This window comes from Neltuma alba, unplaced genomic scaffold, assembly GCF_004799145.2.
Source record: "Neltuma alba isolate B1F8T4 unplaced genomic scaffold, ASM479914v2 tig00002129_pilon, whole genome shotgun sequence".
Classification (NCBI taxonomy): Eukaryota; Viridiplantae; Streptophyta; class Magnoliopsida; order Fabales; family Fabaceae; genus Neltuma; species Neltuma alba.
The window spans coordinates 190,377-208,387 of record NW_021632748.1 but is presented as its reverse complement, the minus strand read 5'-3'; the positions used below and the strand labels follow the sequence as shown (position 1 = coordinate 208,387).

The window sequence follows — 18,011 nt, the reverse complement described above, 5'->3', positions numbered from 1 at the left end:
ACCTATTCACTGTTAACTTTGTAACCCCCTTATACAGCACATTACCCAATGCTATGAGTCTAAAGTCACCATTATTTCAGGATGATCAATTTTTGGTACAACAACCAACAGTGTACTATTTTCCCCAATCCTCTCGGGTTGTTTCCATATTTCCATGAACAGTTTGAAAATATCCTCCCTAACTACATTCCAATTTTGCTGGTAAAATTCAACTTTAAGTCAGATTAAAAAACCATTTAGATAAATAATTATTTATATTCTATGATAAACGACGCGCACTCAATTTTTCTTCCTTCTATAAATACATTTATTTGAACCAAATATCAAATTAAATTTAACCGAAAGGATGGCTCTCCCAACATAATTATTTATATCCATAAGGTTTGAACTTTGAACCTCACTTAAGAAGAGTTTAGTCTTTCCCGCTCAAACACCAGTTGATAATGTGCAATGTTTAATCTGGACAAACTCATCGATATACACCTACCATGCGCAAAGTAAACAAAGCATAGTTTGAAATGATGAGATCATCAAGGATCGTGTCAAGTATCTACATTATATCCTTTCCCTTTTCTTTCACCCTCCTTTTTAAATTCCATAACTAAAGTTCTGGTTCCTTTGCTCATCACGTGGATATACTCATCTTTGAGACCATCAGGATCAAACGTAGATGGCATGGATTTTATTTTGTATTTCATTCGATTCACTGTCAGGGCAGGGAAAAATCTTTAATCTGAATTGCTTTGATTGTAACCACTACAATAGGCTATAATTACTAAGCATATATTGCTGAAACCAACTGTCAACCACAAGTCAATACATGATTTTGTCTTTTGATAATAACAGGGACATGACATAACATACAAGCAGTAAGGAACACGATAGAAAACTGAATGTTTTCAATTTGCTCCTATTCTCCTACTATCTACTAAAGTCTAAACATAAGAGGATTCCGTACAAACTTCTATATGCGGCCATCCCACAAGCAATCTGCCTGAACTTTCTCGCCTTTTAAAAGCTTCTCGATTTCTGCAGGAGGGTTTAAACCTAACTTATGGGCTCGTTCCCACCGAGCTAGTCTGGTGATCCCAATGCATGGTCCATACGCCATGTTCATGTCAAATTGACGCAGCATTTCTTCATGCTCATTGACATCATCTATTAACAAAGTAAGAGGTGTATTGGACTATATATCAGATACAAACAGCCATTCTACGTGTCATCACGAAAATCAATCTTCTTGTCATGCAAAACCAATTCATTTGATCAAGAATAAACTGAAATCAGTAAAACAAAAGGAGCAACAGAGAATCTAGGTACCACATATCACGATACAGATACAGTACCTTTCCCTTTTCTATAATAATCTAACTAGATTACTGAACATTATGATTTCCACCACACCCTTCAAAGAGGACTATTGGAAAACATTAACATCATCAGAAACATCCCTATCCTGCCCGTTTCTTTCATTTGTGTATTTCAAATAGGTGATGCTATTGAGAGTTCTACCTATCAGGAATTTTTCAGGGAGGATAGCTTGAGTCTGAAAGCATGATCTCTAGTGAAAAGAAAACTCAACCTCTTGAGTTCTGAGAGGTAGAGAGCACTGCATAGTACTACTCTTTACAAATATAGCTAAACCACTGGCCAAAGGTAGGTTTTGCTGTACTTATTCAACATATTTTAGGAGACTAGCAAAGGGCTGCTCAGTTAGATACAAAATATCAAACTTCAAGTGATGGAAATGTGGCTACACTATGAATTCTTTCTGTTTTGTTTATAAAAAAAATAATAATAATTCGTAGGAGACTTGATCAGTCCCAAAGAAAGTCATGCCTACCATCAATATGTCAACATTACATGGGGTCGTACTAGTATCATTCACAATAATATGACTTTTCTCGAACTCCATGCAATTTTTTCCCTAGTATTTCTTTACACATTCTATTAAGAGTTGTGTGACTTCTTTATTGCTTCAATCTCTAACACATTCCAATATAGTTTAAAGATATCTAGTTCTTAAACATACTCGTAAACCCATAACAAAAACAGCCTACAATTTAGAGACTAGAACTATAACCATTCCGAATTATAATCGATACCTTTGAAGGCCATTTTCATAGTCAAACATTTTATCAAAAGGAAAATACGCGAGGAAAAAAAAAATCATGTGCGATTATATCGATGAAAAGGATCAGCAAAGCAAACACAGATGAAAAGCCAAAATAAAACCCTAGAAAAGGAGAACATGCCGCCATCATAACGAACGACAGCCCATCAATAAAACCAAAAGAAGCACGAGTGAATCGACGAACATATGAAGAAAGATGGAAGAGAGACCTTTGGGGGACGGAGCTTGCGCTACATCGGGAGCAAGAGAGACTGATTTCTTGGAAGATTTGGAGGATGATTTGTGGGCTTTCCTCTGTCTGTAAAAACCTTTCATGCTTCCCGACGCTGACGCCATCGCTCTGTATCTCGCTCGCACTCAGCTTTTCAAATTTTGAAAATTTGAGGCTTGACCGAATGAGGTCTCAATCTCCCGACTTATGAAGGTTCCAAAGAAATCAGGAACATGACTAGACAAAGTTGGGCCAGAAGCCCAAGATTATCGTCGTTGACGGGCCTTTAGCTTCTAAAACTTTGGGCCATAATTAACCTATTTTAAATATAATTTAATAATTTGATTTTAAATGGGTAAAAATGCAATGTGATCCTCACATATCAGGATTGATTTTGATATGTTAATTCTATAAAGTGGTTTTTCAATCTTCTGAAATCAAACACCATTAGTATTAGTATTACTAATAAAAATGGTTGCAATGAAAATTTTAAATATTAAAATTCTCAAATGTAAACTTGTTTAGTTTTTCAAAATTTTAAATATTACTCCTCCGGTCCTTAATATAGGACATAATTGTTGAGTTGATTTTGGTCCTAAATATAAGATCTATTTCTCATTTTTATTAATTTTTTTCTAAATTACTCCCACAGATACTCCCTCAACTATAATCAAGTAGAAGATGAAAGAAGGACATTAAGAAAGATAATTATGGTATTTAAGAAAAAAATGTCATATTTTTTATAATTAACTAAATTACCTAACTTTCTTAATCTAATCAAATTAGTTAAATAGGTCTTATAACCAGAGAAGTAACAAAATATCCTCAAATACAAATATACTAAATTTGGCTTCGATTAAAGAGGTTCCTGTTGAGACGGTGGTCGAACTTAGAATCAATGGTTAGAGTTTCACGAAGGGGAAAACCGCCCCCATCAATGAGAAGGAGGCCATCAGTAATGCTGGCTTAAGAAAGATGTAGGTGAAGGGGGGTTTATTAATAAGAGAGGAGAGGGGCTAATAATCTTGAGCATTCAAGGGCATTGAGTAAAATTCATAAGATTGAAAAATTCCTAATTAGTTCTCTTAACTTGATTAGAAATTTATTGAAAGTGGTCCAAATCTAAATTTTGATATTTCAGCTGAATTTAAATAAGATTTCCCCTTGAATTTAAAGTTGTTGGATATTGGGTTCGGCAGACTGTTTGATTCAAAGAAGAAGAATCCCTTTGATCAAAGGAAATCAATCACCAATTAGGGTTAATGATTGATTAAGAAATATTTTATCAAGCATTAAAAACTTGATTGATTGAAGAGTAATCAATCAGATATTAATTGTCAATAAATCAATCACCAATTAGGGGTAATGATTGATTAAGAAATATTTTATCAAGCATTAAGGACTTGATTGATTGAAGAGTAATCAATCAAACATTAATTGTCGATTGTGAATCGAAATGTTATCTTGTAATAAATGAGAGAGATTACACCTTCCTAAAATGGTGGTCACTTTGACCCTATAAATAGAAGGTGTTTCAACTCATTTCTCTTCATTTTAGCCATTAAGTTTTTTGGCTATTCCTCCTTCTATCTCTATTCTCTTTGATGTGGTGCTTTACTTTGCCATTTAAGTTTAGGCTCAAGTAGTCTAATTCTATTTGAGCATTGACAAATCAACTCGTGAAGCTCCAGAATAATAACCTGGATCCTACAACAGTAATTACAACATAAATGACAAAGTTAGAATGGCAATATTAATGTAGAGAAATTGTTAATATTATATATATGACAGTATGTAGTTTGATATCACATTTTTTCAAACTTATATCACTAGATAAATTGACAAGTGATAGTGCCACGAGTGACAAGAGAGGAAGGGTATATTGATAATGAGGGGTGTAGATAATTATAACTGATTACAGATTAAAATTCTATATACACATTACCACTTTATTCATTGCTACAAGCTCCACAAATGCTTTTCTGTCAAATATAACTAAAAATTTTAAAACAAATAAGTAACTCCCCCCCCCCCAAAGAAATGATGATATCATTGTTTTCAACTTTGCATAACTTGTGACTTCTTTTATGGTTCTTGTTTTTACGCAACCCTTAACATATTACATATCATCTTTTCAATTGTTTGCAAACTTCCCTCCATATGAAAGAAACAAAATATATTCTTTCTAGACATACTTATCATGATTAATGTAAACTTGCACATAATAATGAAAATAGGCTCAAATCCTAACAAGAACCTACAACCTGGCCCACTTTAGACCTGACTTAACATGGGCTAGGCCTATTTTCATAAAGCCTGGCCTATTAGCCTGATAGGCTACCTGTTTAAATACATATTATATTATTTTTTAGGATAATATATATTCAGTATATATTATATAATAGGAAAATGTTTAATATAATACTATAGATAACATTATCTTACTTAGGAGAAACGGAAAATAAAACTGACTGGTTGCTCCTTCCTTCTTGTACTGTGGCTGGGGTTCAAACTTCTCATAGACTCCTCGACTTCTTGCCCCCACTTCGTTCTTGCTTTGTCAATGGTCACTTCATATTTTCTTCTTTATTGCCTTCAGTGTTTTGTTTTGCATAACTTTCTAGCGCCTTAGGCCCTAGAAGATTGTTTCATCAATTTTCATTCATATCATGAATCGATATCTATCTAGAATTTCTATTTGGTCCGATTAGGATCGTTCAAGCCTTCTTGTTTGAAGAGCAAAAGACAGTGAAAAAGGTGTTGAAGTTTCAGAAGACCAAGGATTTAGATTCGACCTATACACAGATATATATGGCTGCAAGCTTGTTGATTAAATGTTTTGATAGGCTGATTTTTCTTCTTATTTTCTCTACTCTATTCTCATTCATTAAAAATAAGGTTTTAGTTTAATTAAACATGGGCCTTTTGTTTGTTTTTTTTTTTTTTCCAGTTGAGCCTAGGATAAATATATAGGCTTTAGTAGGCTTAGGCCTGAACCTAAAAACTAGTCTGCATACAGGCTAAGGCTCAAATAGCTGTATTAACAATTATTACAGCTTACATTGACAATGCATTTTTTTTTCATTTCATAGTAATGGTTTTTATCCACAACAACTTTTATATTTTTCATCCATTCCCATTCAAATCATGTCCAAACAGAACAAATCTATCATCAACCCACTCATGATATATCAAAAAACAAAGTACACATTATTACCTTACCCACTCATAATGAAATTCCGACTTAAATCACCAACACGCACCAAAATAACAACACAGGCTCTATATTTCTTACCTTGTTCATAGCATACCAAAATCAAAAGCTTTGCATCACTCAAGCACAGAAGGATTTTCTATGTAACCACATACCCAAACCGAATCTGCCAACCATAATATTTTTGGAGAGGAGAGGAAAAAAGTTTCAAACCTTAAAATCGGTTGAGACGATGAAGACAAAGGATGCTTTGGCTTCACTAATAGTAACAGGGCAAATGCTTGACCACTCTGATTTTTTTGTTTTTCAAGGTTTCATTTTTTATGAAGGAGTTCAAAGAAGAAAACATAGGAAATACTTTTTGAATCTCACTTTTTTTCCCCCCTTAGTCACTAATGATCTATGACCTTCTCACATTTTTACTTATTGCAATAACATCTGACTTTATCTCTAAGGACAAAGCAAACCACAAGGTTAGATGAGTTTCCATTGCAGAACCACATATATGGCACAGAAACATTACTTACCCTCTCTGATTTAGAATATAAGCATCAAATAACTAATTTACGCAATTTGAAAAGTTGGCTAAAATTGATTAGAGACAATGTAACTTATCTTTCTAAAACACTGTTATTTGTGGAGGGAGTGAGAGTAGCAGATAGGATGACTGAAAAAAGACATGAAAGATAACGAGTGAAAAAAAAAAGAAAAGAGAGACAACGAATAATTAGAGGAAAACTTCATTAAATGACCCAACGAATCTAAAACAAACCTTATGAGAAGATATCACCCCTTAAAAATTTTTATGCTTATATTTTAAATAGGAAGGAGTACTAAAAATTTGGTGCTCATTTAGAGCTGATCCATTCAGTATGGCTGAATTTAAAACTTTCCAAGTGCGCAAAATCATCTTCGGAGGAAGACCTACTTGCCAAATATTAGGTGGGTTTTTACAATCTCCCAAACGAGCTGCTAATTGACAAGCCTTCTTGAAAGAAAAAACCCCATTACGATTGGGAGACAATAATAAGAGATAATCAGCAACATCAAGACATGAAAAGGAAGTCCTCAAAATTTGGTGACAGACAGTAGGAGAATATATCTGGCTCGCCATTGCTGGATATTCCACACTTCGCCGTCATATTTTATTGGATCACACGCTGCGGTTGAAAAGACAACATAAGTCATCACAAATGATGTATGCTTATAATTGATAAAACTTGTGAGATTGACCTTTGTTGAACGGTGTGCGCAAAAGATTCAGTTAATAAACAAGGTAATCCTATCTATGAAATGATAGTCCTGCAAAAGAGACTTTTTCCCCGCTTTCTCGTGGAGTTAGACAAGCCAATCCTATCTCCTCTTGCCTCTAAAGATTCAGTTTATATAACATTTTTCATTACATATATTTGAAAAAAACATCAAATCTTTTTCATTTCAACAAATAAAGCCAAGGAAAAAAAACCGGACTAGACAATAAATCAGTTGAGGTAGTGATTCAAAGGTCAATGGGTCAGATCAGGATCAACTCGGATCAAACCAGTCATATTAAAATAATAAATTTAATTGAAAATAACAAAATACAACAATATTAATAATCACTAATAACAAAATATAAGAAAATATAACAATAGTTTGATTGTAATAATAACATTAAGAATTTTGAGCTTTATGATTATCAATAACTAAAATTAATAATAATTAATACCAAAATCATCATTAAAATTCATTTAAATCTATAGTGACTAATATATTAGGAACTGAATGAGAAAAAATAGGAATAATAGTAAGATAATCATTCAAACTAGTTCATCACTGATTCACCCTAATTTGATTAGTTCGATATCGGTTCAATGGCTAAACTAAATCGAACCGGTGGCCGGTTTTCTTATTAAACTGATCGATTCGGTTCGGTTTTTTCCCCTTGAATAAAACACATTGATATGTATTTGTTTTCTTTGTTACATTTTGTTGTCGGACGTCACAATTATTTTCCCTAATTTGTTAGCTGTTGTCACAATTATTTTCAACTAATATGTTAGCTGTTGAAACTTTTTTTATGTATCATTTTACCTAGTTTTTAATAAAGTTGTCCTTTATTAAAAAAAAAACACACATTGATATAGTTTTTAAATTTTAACTTTATGCAATATATATGTGAATATTAATTTTTAAAATAAAACACAGGAGGTATTTTAGTTATATATAAAATATCAAACGTAGTAATAATCGCTCAGTGTGCAAATATGAGGTAAAACTGTATTATGTAACTTCCTTTGAATTGTCTGGTTTCCATTCACTACAGTTTACCGTTTTCTTTTTTCCCCCCCTTGACTTTTTCTTCCGGGAAAAAGATTGAAAGTAAAAATACGCATCATCCACTTATTCTTCACACGAGACACATAATGCTGAATTATTACCTCTTTAACTGCAAGTGGATTTACAAGATACAGCAAAAAGCAGATGAGATTCAGAGATACAATGCTAGATTAGTAGCTAATAGATATCTCCAAGAATATTTAGACAAACCCATTTAGAGAGAGGGCAAATGACCACGTTACTAAATCCCAGTGAAAAGTCAAATGTTCATATTATACTTGTACAACTTCCAACATATCACTCAGATATTTGATGCCAAAACATACAATATACCTGCAGTAAAAAATCTGCAGCTTGTATCTGCTAGCTGACAGATGAATACAACAATGAAATAAATGGAATAGAACTTCACAAAACACGCTTTACTATCTTTTTCGTAACACTAAAATTTTCTATAACTAAAGAAGTTTTAGTCCTTTTTCTTGCTTACTGATTTTACATCATCAGGTATGCAGGATGACCAATAAACTGGCAGCAAAGTGCAAGCAGCTTGTATCAGAAGTCCAAGGGGAAGTCCTGAGAAGTCACTTGCTGTTACCTTAATATAAGATGCAAGGGCAACACCGAGGTATCCACTCACTATTAGTGAGAAGGCCACGGCAGACATGAGAAACGCCATTACAGAGCCCTCACAGCCTGGTGGACAGAGTTGTGCTACTAAGACCATGAATGGTAGAATCTTGAAGAAGAATAAAACCTCCAAGACTCCTGAGAATATTATGACATAGAGTGCGTCGGGCACACCCAGTTGGCGGTAAAAGCCTCGCACAAACAAGAAATCAGAGAACATGAAGATTGCCATTGTAACTTGAATGGCTGATATGATTTTCCTTGAGGAAACTGATTTCAGACGTTGGTTATAAACGATGCCCCAAAAAAGCATTGCTGCCTGGCCAAAAACCTTGGATATGCCTAGCACGGATGAGTGAATTTTCAAATACTCTGTCTGGTAAAAGAACATGGTGCCTGTAAGTGCAGGAATGACAGCATAAGATGCTGCAAACCATGATATCGAAAATGCAATCTCAGGTTTTCTCAATGCAACTGATAACTCCGAAAGTTGTTTTTTAATCCCAACAGATGGACTCTTGGGAAGCCCAAGAGAGCTCTCACGAATAGAAATGGTTAGAAAAAATTGGAGGGCAAGAAGTAGGCCAAAAAACATGAACAAAGATTTTGAAGAAATCCGGCCAATTGCAATGCCTCCAAGGAGGTTTCCGAGGACTCCTCCCAAAGAGGAAGCTATCCAAACAAAGGACTGGAGACTGCCTGAGGACTTGGTTGAGGATTGTGGCTTTTTACTCATCTCTGCGACAATTGCGTCATTTGCTACTTCAGCTATAGATGCACCAAGGTTACTAAGGAGGAGGAATAGGGAGAAAGTGAGAATTGACATGCTTGGTGGTGAAATTGCTATGGCTAGCCATGACAGTGCCTGCAAGAAAGCTGCAAATATTCTTTTAGACAATGGCCATACCATTGGTAGAAATATCAAATGCAATGATATTAAGAAAACTAAAATAACTTTCATTTCTCAATTGTGGTTTGCTAAAAACTTGGACAACTTTTTAACTGATGAAAGATGCTGCTCCTTACTGACATGGGAAGGAGAATTTTTGAGATAGTATAATGATAAAGTGATTACTTGAATTTAATGCTCTAACGAAGCAATCTTCTTCTCTTTGCAAAGAAATTAAAGAGAGAAAGCATAAGGAGCTTCAGAAACTTCACGAGTCAGGAACCCAGCACCACACATGTTTGAAATAAAATATGAAAACTCAACTTCTATGGAGAAAGCTTTGATGCTCAAGTCTCCTCATAAGCCAAGTGAACAAAGTAGATCATGACATGATACATCATTATGACTTCACTATCCATCAGAAGCAGGCACTGAACTTTAACCGGCACAGAAGTGATCTATACTTTCAGATGATCATCTGACTCTAATTAATTATATGAAAGAAATAAACTCATATTTATCTTTTTCTGGAAACAATAATAAAATAAAATTCATGAGGTAGGCAGGTTAGCTTCATAAATTTATTGCAAAATAATTTGTCTATATAATTCGAATATAATCATCATAAAAAAATTGGATATCTATAAGTGAAAAGTTAGCTCAGACAAGATGTAATCCTGTTTGCCATATTTTGTTCTCTTAATATGAATACTTCATCAAATTAAAGTTTATGCGAGATGCAATGTTTATACAGTAAGTATTGAAGATATAGACAATAAAATTGACTCAAAATCAACACACTGGAAATATGTTACAACAAGATCCTGTTTTGTTCTTTAGAAATGAAAAAAATTCTGCGGGACAAACAATATTAGATACAAGTAAGAAAATGCATGATTTTCAATTATAACAAGGCAAATGGGGAAGTCATTCGTTTTGTTTGGCAGAAGATGCCTGCTCACCATATGGAGGAGGACATAATCTATATAACAAGGCAACTAGACAAGTCATTTAAAATTAGGATTCATTCAAGTTCAAGTACTTCCAAGGAAATGACAAATGATAAATATTTGGCCAAGATAATGAGAAATGTGACAGGGAGAAAAGTGCCTGATGGCAAAATTCCTTTTCCCCTTCTTTTTGGGAAGACGCCATGATGCTTCACTTTTCTTTAGGAACTATTTGCTGGTTATATACCTTAATTCCAAAGAGAGAAACCTCCCTCTATTCAATCACACAAAAAGAAGACAGTTTTCCTCTATGATCTCAAATTCACAGTGAACTGTAAAATCACTAGTCTCAGGCCTACATGTATATGATCTTCTTCATACAAGTATTACTTCCTCCGGTGTCATTTATAAGGCAGAAAGAAACGATTTTTTGGTCCTAATTATGAGGTATGTTATTGATTTACAAGTTTTCCCTTCTAACCCTCGTTAAATGTTGATGGACGTTATTTTATTTTTGAAGCATATGAATTTAACAGAGGCAAAGCTGGAATCTTATTAAATTTTTTGATAGAGTTGTATGTGATTTGTAAATAGGACCACAGGGAGTATAATATAGCCCATCTATTATCTGCACCAGCAATTTGGTACCACCAAATAATACTTCAGTGTAAAAACTCATCATCTAAATTTTCCATGATGATTCCAGAACGGCCAATGATTTTTGAAAATTCATCCGTTTGTGCTTCGAAGAGCAGCCTCAGGGTTTTGAGGATATCTCAGTACCAGCAATTCCCCTCTTTCACTAGTTGTTTGCGAATCAAGTTTTCTACTTCCTCCTCATCAAATGTTGAGGTACGTTATTTTATTTTTAATGCATATTTAATAAGAGTAAAGTAAGAAACTTATTAAATTTTTAGACAAGGCTAATGACTTTTAAGGTTTTTCTTAATTTCAATAAAACATGTAAAAGTAACTTATAAATAGGACCAGACTGAATATAACATAGCCCATTTATTATCTCCACCAGAAGTTTGGTGCCAGTAAATAATCCTTCAACTTTGTAAGGTGGCAGTTACTAATGTAGAAGCAAACTCCACTTCCATTTTTGGACATCGGTACATTGATTTTGAGGTTTGAAGTTTTTATCTTAAGTATCTCAATAATTCAGTGTGTTTATTTGTGCATTTTGTGGGAAAAAACAGGTATTCAGGCCCAACTCCAAGCCTGTACCAGCCCTTCTCAGCATCAGTTTAAGAATGCTGGGCCTCGGTGTCAAGCTCAAAAGTGCTGCCCAAGGGATAAGTTGGGCTGCTTTCTAAGATAGGTCGATACCCAGCATGGTCTAGCCTATGCACACCCTTACCATCTAAGTCAATTTGGTACAGCAAATAAACCTTTAAATTTTCTAAAACAAAAGTTGTTAATGTAGAAGCAGAATCCTCTTCTTTCACTTTGAGGTAAAAAGGCAATTGAGAGAATGAAGAGAGAGAAAAAAACAAAGAGAAGAGAAAATGACCAAAATGTAATACCAAGAGATACAATGACAGTGTGTATTATACTAACCACAACCTCTGTTTTATACTAATAACACAACTACTCAAAGACACTTACAGGCTTCATCTTGGGAGCGCTGCAAATAACTATTCTTAACCTTCAAGACTTTGACCACTACTAAATACATCTTAAAAAAGACTACCAAAATTCAGGAATGACACAGCAGTGGGGACCAAACGAGAAAATTTCATCAAGTTACTCTTTCTCAGCGAGATGTTCAATAAAGTGTCAATACAGAATATAATATCAGTAAATACAAAATTAGAGAGGAGACGGAATAGCTCAAAAATAATGATGAACTGGATTTTAAGCTGAAGGAGGACAAAAATGACATTTGCATGAAATTTTATCCATGTTGAAGTTGAAGTAAATAAAATTTCAGAAAAAAAATTATATAAAAAAGCGCTGAAATACATTAAATATTAAGTCTTAACCCTATAGGAATTGAATCTGGATAAACAAATTGGAGTGCAGTTATGTAGGGATTTAGCAACAGAAAAACTGGATTTTTTTGGGGTAAAATCCACTTTTGTTGCCAACACCATATTTGCTTCTTTTTGCACTCATGTCCTTTAGGGTGTGCTTGGGGTTTTAAAATGGAAAATAACGGCACGGTCATTGATGGAATGGAACAAACGAAACAGTCATTAATGGAATGGAACAAAACGGAACGGAATCGAGCAGAATGAAGTGGAATGCTCCATTATTTGGGAGTTTTATGAAGGAAGGAATGGTCTCATATGACAATTTTTTTTTTAAGTTATTATAAATGAATGGAAATGAATGAAGTATAACTTTTTCCTCCCAATATTACCCAGTAAATTTAGAGAAAAGCGTGAAAATTTTTCACTATTTTATCTTTCTCATACCACATAACAAAGAATAACAACAACACACATTTTATTCATAATTTTATGTCTGCACATGACTTTTTCTCAAATTAAAATATGTCAAGATATTTAATTGTTGTTTAATATGGTTGTTAATTTCATTTGTAATATATATTTCTTGACGGGCCTATTTGTTGAGTTCTGTGCCCCTTGACCCTGAAACTCATTCTGGAAAGAATATGAAATAAGATACTTGGAAAAGTGACCATATTAATAATTATAATGAATAATATTCTGTATACATATATGTATATTGAAGGTAAAACCAATGCAGTAGAAATAAAATGAGAGCGTCCATTATATCACATGGAGGAATAAAAAACCTATTCACGCCACTCTCAAAATAAAGAAACAAACTAAGGGAGTGTTTGAATGGGGCAAAAAACACTTTTAAAAATTGTTTTCACGAATATCAAAGTAAAAATTTTCTCTCATACTTCTTTTGTATATTGTAAAATCACTTTTAAAACCATGATTTGGTTCCCATCCAAACATCCCTTAAACTGCTTGGATAACACACATATCAATACATCACCATACAGCACCTATCCAGTAAAAGAGAGATTACATTATACAAAATCTCCTTGAACTTTATGCATATAACCTTCCTGACTTTTGAAACTTTACAATAAACCTCCCTGAACTTTTACATTTATGCAGATAACTCCTATACTATTAGTTTTGTTCATTATTTATGTGCAAATGATTAAGGGATTTATATGCACATAACTAAAAGCTTGAGGGGGTTATATGCATACAAAAATAGGGAGATATAAAGTCGATAGTTTGTGGTTATCTACATAAATGCAAAAGTTTAGAGAAATTATTGCAAATTTTCAAGCAGATTATTGACATAAGACAAAGTTCAGGGGTTTTGTATAATTTAGCCCAAAAAACTATGGTAATGGATTAGAAAGATGATGCAAGAGAGACGAGATGAGAGGAATAAGCCCACTATATGGCAGAAGAATGAAAATAACGAGCAGGGATCAGCTAGAAGGGTGTCCTTATAAATATGTTTATAATTTTGCAGTTGAAATTTTTACTCACAGCCATTCCATCCTTGACTCACCAATTTGGGGACCAAAAAAATTCAAGTTTTAAATGGGTAAGAATGGCTTGAAAGACCCCTCCTTGCCATCCCACTCATCCTCCAAAAAACAAACACTCACAAAGAATGGCCCAAGCCCCCAAGCAAACCCACTCCATTCCATTCCCCTTAAAGAAAGCTTCCCAACATAGTGTTATGCCCACACACTGTCGATATGAAGCATCAGAGGATAGGGTTGGGACTTGAATCATAGGCATCATGAATATATAAATCATCTAACCCATCATTCACACAAAAGTTTTCAAGTTAAATCTGCATCGTATAAGATTTAACTTGATGGTATTACAGGGCAAACAGAATTGTATGACAGAAGTTATTATCAGAAAACCTGCAAACTTTACCACCGGAGATCAAATAAGAATCAGTAAAAGCAGAAAAGATAGGCATAGATTCCTGAAGTTCGCATCCGCTTTATATTATTTTTCTTTACGCCTCTCCAAAGCAACCCAAAGCCAACGCATTCGGAAGGTGTCTCAGTCAAAAAAAACCAAAGGCATCTACCTAAGAATTTTCATTTATGCTTAAACAAAATAAATAAATTTAAGTAATCATAACCACTTCGCATTTAGCAAGAACAAATTACAAACAATCCAACCGAAAAAATTACCCCAAAAAAAAAACTTTTATGGATCAAATCCGAAATGAATTACCTCCGAAGGCGATGTAGGGCACTCGATGCTGGCCGGAGATATAAACAGCATCGGAAACGAGGCCATAAATAGGTTTTCCAACCATAGGAAGATTCGCAGAATTCTGAAGGACCTGAAGAGTAGAAGGATCCACATTGAGTCCATCCTTGAGGAAGAAGTTCACTATGAGCCATGGGAAACACCTGAATCCCTGAACCCAATAGCCCCAACCCAGAAGCTTCTCAATCGGATTTTCACCACCATTTCTACTGGTAGCACTACCAGTATCCGAAGAGACCATTATACTCCGATTTTCAAGCAATAATTGAAGCAAAGAGAGAAAAAGAAGTTTTGAATCCGAGGTAAGAGGAAAATTTGAATTTGACGTGAGACTGTTTGATTTTGTGGAGACAATAAACAAAATCAACGAGCTTTCTGCGTCAAGAAGTAAAGGTATGCCGCTCGTCGTTCTTTTTTCCAAACAAGAAGACGTTAAAGCGACACCGCTGCTTTAGGTGACACGTGTACTAATAAGAATAAAGCAAAACTATTACTGCGTGCCACGTGCTTCCAACAAGGCACCTATAAATCTTTTTTTATTTTTATACAAATGGTGATCTACACAATGTAGATCATGCCAGAGACGACAAAGGTCAAAAGAAGTTTCATTAGGCTTTAACTTTTTTTTTGAGCTGATTCATTAGGCTTTAAGCTGGTGTAAGCTTTTCTCCCTCCTAATTTTTTATTGAGAACTGGAACGTGGTAGATTGATGAAAGAATATTCCGATTAGTTTCTGTTCTTGATTTTATTAAAAAATATTAAATATTAATATGTCTCCAAATTTACTTGTCAATGCAATAAATATTCCCGAATATGAGAAATATAAACGGGCACATTCGGTTTAACTCCATGTATAATGACTGCTTGTAACAATCTGTTGATTTAAGTGTTTGGTTGGCATAGTAAAATGGTTAATATAAATGCACTCATGACGTATTGCAAAAAATTAAGTAATTCTCGTTACATAATTTTGATTATTTGTAATTAGAATTCAAATTTATATGAATCAGCATATGGATATATTTACCTTCCATACATTAACATTTAGATATTTATTATATGAGTTAATATTATTTGTTGGTCTCTCAAGTTTGTTTTTATTTTGTTTTTCCTTCTTCAAGTTTCAAACCAGAAACTTTGATTCCTTGAGTTTCTTTTTATTTTAAATATTGATTTCTATGATTCAATAAAAATTTGAATCATTTTGCCTCTTGAAGGCCAAAACCTGTAGTTTGAAATTTGAGAAACTAAGGGCATGTTTGGATTGCAGTTTGGAACTGTAGTTGTGCCTTGAAATATGTGAAACTGAGGTTGCAAACTAAATTGGACAAAAACTGTTGTTTGGTTGGGCTAACTTTTCCAACCAACTTCTGGCTTTCAACCTCAATTGGACTCAACGGAAAAAAAATTAGACTTTTCAAACTGTAGTTTCAAACGGTGATTATTAAAAATAAGCATTCCAGATTTACCATCACATTTTTTCCTCTACCTCATCTCCTTCATTAGCATAATAAGCTTTTATTCAGACCAAATGAATTTTAATTTATATTCATGTTTGTCCATTATATATATTTAATTAATTATCTACAATGTGTTTTCAAATTTTTCTTCATAATAAATATTTTTATTTTATAATTTCACAAATAAAATATTTATATTTTATCATAATAATTTTACATAGTTTTTAAATTATTATCACATTAAAAATATAAAATTTCAAACACTACTATTCAATAAAGTCCATGCCATTTTCAGTCATTTATAACTAAACTAACTTTTCTGTTAATTATTTAAACAACTTTTAACTTTTTCAACTAACTTTTTAAAAACACTTATCCAAATATATCCTGATTGAATTTTACTCTAACTTCAGTTACAAAAATCAGATAAGCTAGAAGTTAGTTTTGCTCAATGCCAATCCAAACATACCCTAAAACCAAAATAAAAGTAAACTTTAAAGACTAAAAATTATATCAACCCTCATTATATCATCCATTTTTTTCCTAATTAATATAAGAAAAGCGATCATTTTGCATTTATTTTTATTAATGTAAATTTAGTTTCACAATTACTTGATGACATACTAAACAAATGTTCTTTTTCATTGCACTTCATATGTTTTATGAATCAAACGTGCATATTAAAGTCATTTTAACCTAACCCATTTGACGCTATAATTCTTACTTTTTCACAGAACGCGGTGGTCCTTCCTCAATCCTCACCACCGTCGAAACTTCCTCCTCCCACTATTTCTGACCAAAACCTATTGTTCCCATCTTGTTCTGTGACTGTTTTGCCGCCGTTGGTTGATCTCGTTGTAGAAAGAGCTTGTTTTTGAGGTTTTTCACCGTCTTCTGTGCCGTGAGCATGCTCTAACCTATTCCTCTAGCCTTTTTTGGATCGTTTTTGTTTTATATGATAGAAACTATTTATATATCAAATGGGTTACTTGATTTCAGTTTTGGGATGTTTATATTGGTTGTTTTGATTATTATTGTTGCTTTGAGAGTTGGATTACGTTATGGATTAATCTATATATCATATTGGGTATGAAAAAGTTAATTACTTGCTATGCAAGTCATGAGCTGCTTGTTAAAACTTTTGTTGTCGATTATTTTTCAACTTGTATTATTTTTCATAATTTTCAGATATTTATTTTAATTTTTTTTGATAAATTTTGTTATGAATAATTTTCAAAAGAAATAACTTATATTGTTGTCTTTGTATCAAATATTTAAACAATAGTCAGCAAAGTATTTTTAAGATAAAAAAGGTATCTTATTTGTAATGGAATAAATTTAAGGTACATAAATTGGATATGATATGACGAAATTAGAAAGACCTCTTTAATTTGTCTAAAAAAAAAAAGTTGTGAATGATGACTTTAGTAAAGAATTACGGATGTGTTTCATGATATTAAAGCCCAGTCCTTTGCACAATTCTTTTTTGCATGTGAAAGCTTGCACAGTGATGTAAAGATGACTTTGTACCCAAATGTGACCACAACTTGAATTATAATTAAATTCAATAAGTTCACTTAGTTCTAATCTAATTACAAAAATATGGCTGATTATTTTTCTATGTTGGTTTTAGCACTTACGGATGTAAATGTGGAAACTTTTCTATTTACAAGTGGTTATGTAGTTCTTTATTTTGTTTAGACAAGAATATATATTTGATTATATATGAAGTGCTATAACATGTGTACATAATATATAAAACGTTGTAAAATATGTACACAATATAAGAATTATTTAGCTAACCGCACTGATAAATATGTACGTAGCGTCGAATACAAATGATTAAAAAAAAAAAAAAAACCTTAATAGAGTCAATATATTTTCATAAATAATTAACTTAAGGCTAAAAATGTACAAAACCTCTGAATTGTAGGCCAGTTACGTGTAACATTCCTAACT

General features: G+C 33.1%; 2 protein-coding genes across 2 annotated transcripts; both read right to left on the bottom strand.

Moving 5' to 3' along the window:
- Window positions 1-750: 750 nt before the first annotated feature.
- On the bottom strand, window positions 751-2,485 carry LOC114717374 (DNA polymerase delta subunit 4-like). The gene is made up of 2 exons (XM_028902499.1): window positions 2,344-2,485; window positions 751-1,158 (listed from the first exon to the last, which is right to left on the bottom strand). Exons 1-2 carry the CDS (start codon window positions 2,468-2,470, stop codon window positions 965-967), a joined length of 321 nt encoding a protein of 106 aa, XP_028758332.1. The 5' UTR covers window positions 2,471-2,485; the 3' UTR covers window positions 751-964.
- Window positions 2,486-8,091: 5,606 nt separating this feature from the next.
- On the bottom strand, window positions 8,092-14,952 carry LOC114717365 (probable folate-biopterin transporter 7). Its single transcript, XM_028902489.1, has 2 exons — window positions 14,553-14,952; window positions 8,092-9,384 (listed from the first exon to the last, which is right to left on the bottom strand). Exons 1-2 carry the CDS (start codon window positions 14,830-14,832, stop codon window positions 8,348-8,350), a joined length of 1,317 nt encoding a protein of 438 aa, XP_028758322.1. The 5' UTR covers window positions 14,833-14,952; the 3' UTR covers window positions 8,092-8,347.
- Between the last annotated feature and the right edge of the window lie 3,059 nt (window positions 14,953-18,011).

Bases quoted from the DNA above. Each gene is read 5' to 3' on its own strand.
- LOC114717365 (XM_028902489.1), bottom strand. From the start codon at position 14,832: ATGGTCTCTTCGGATACTGGTAGTGCTACCAGTAGAAATGGTGGTGAA. The intron at 9,385-14,552 runs GTAATTCATTTC...GAATATTTGCAG, and splicing joins GCCCTACATCGCCTTCGGAG to CTTTCTTGCAGGCACTGTCA.
- LOC114717374 (XM_028902499.1), bottom strand. From the start codon at position 2,470: ATGGCGTCAGCGTCGGGAAGCATGAAAGGTTTTTACAGACAGAGGAAA. The intron at 1,159-2,343 runs GTCTCTCTTCCA...CTTTGTTAATAG, and splicing joins GCAAGCTCCGTCCCCCAAAG to ATGATGTCAATGAGCATGAA.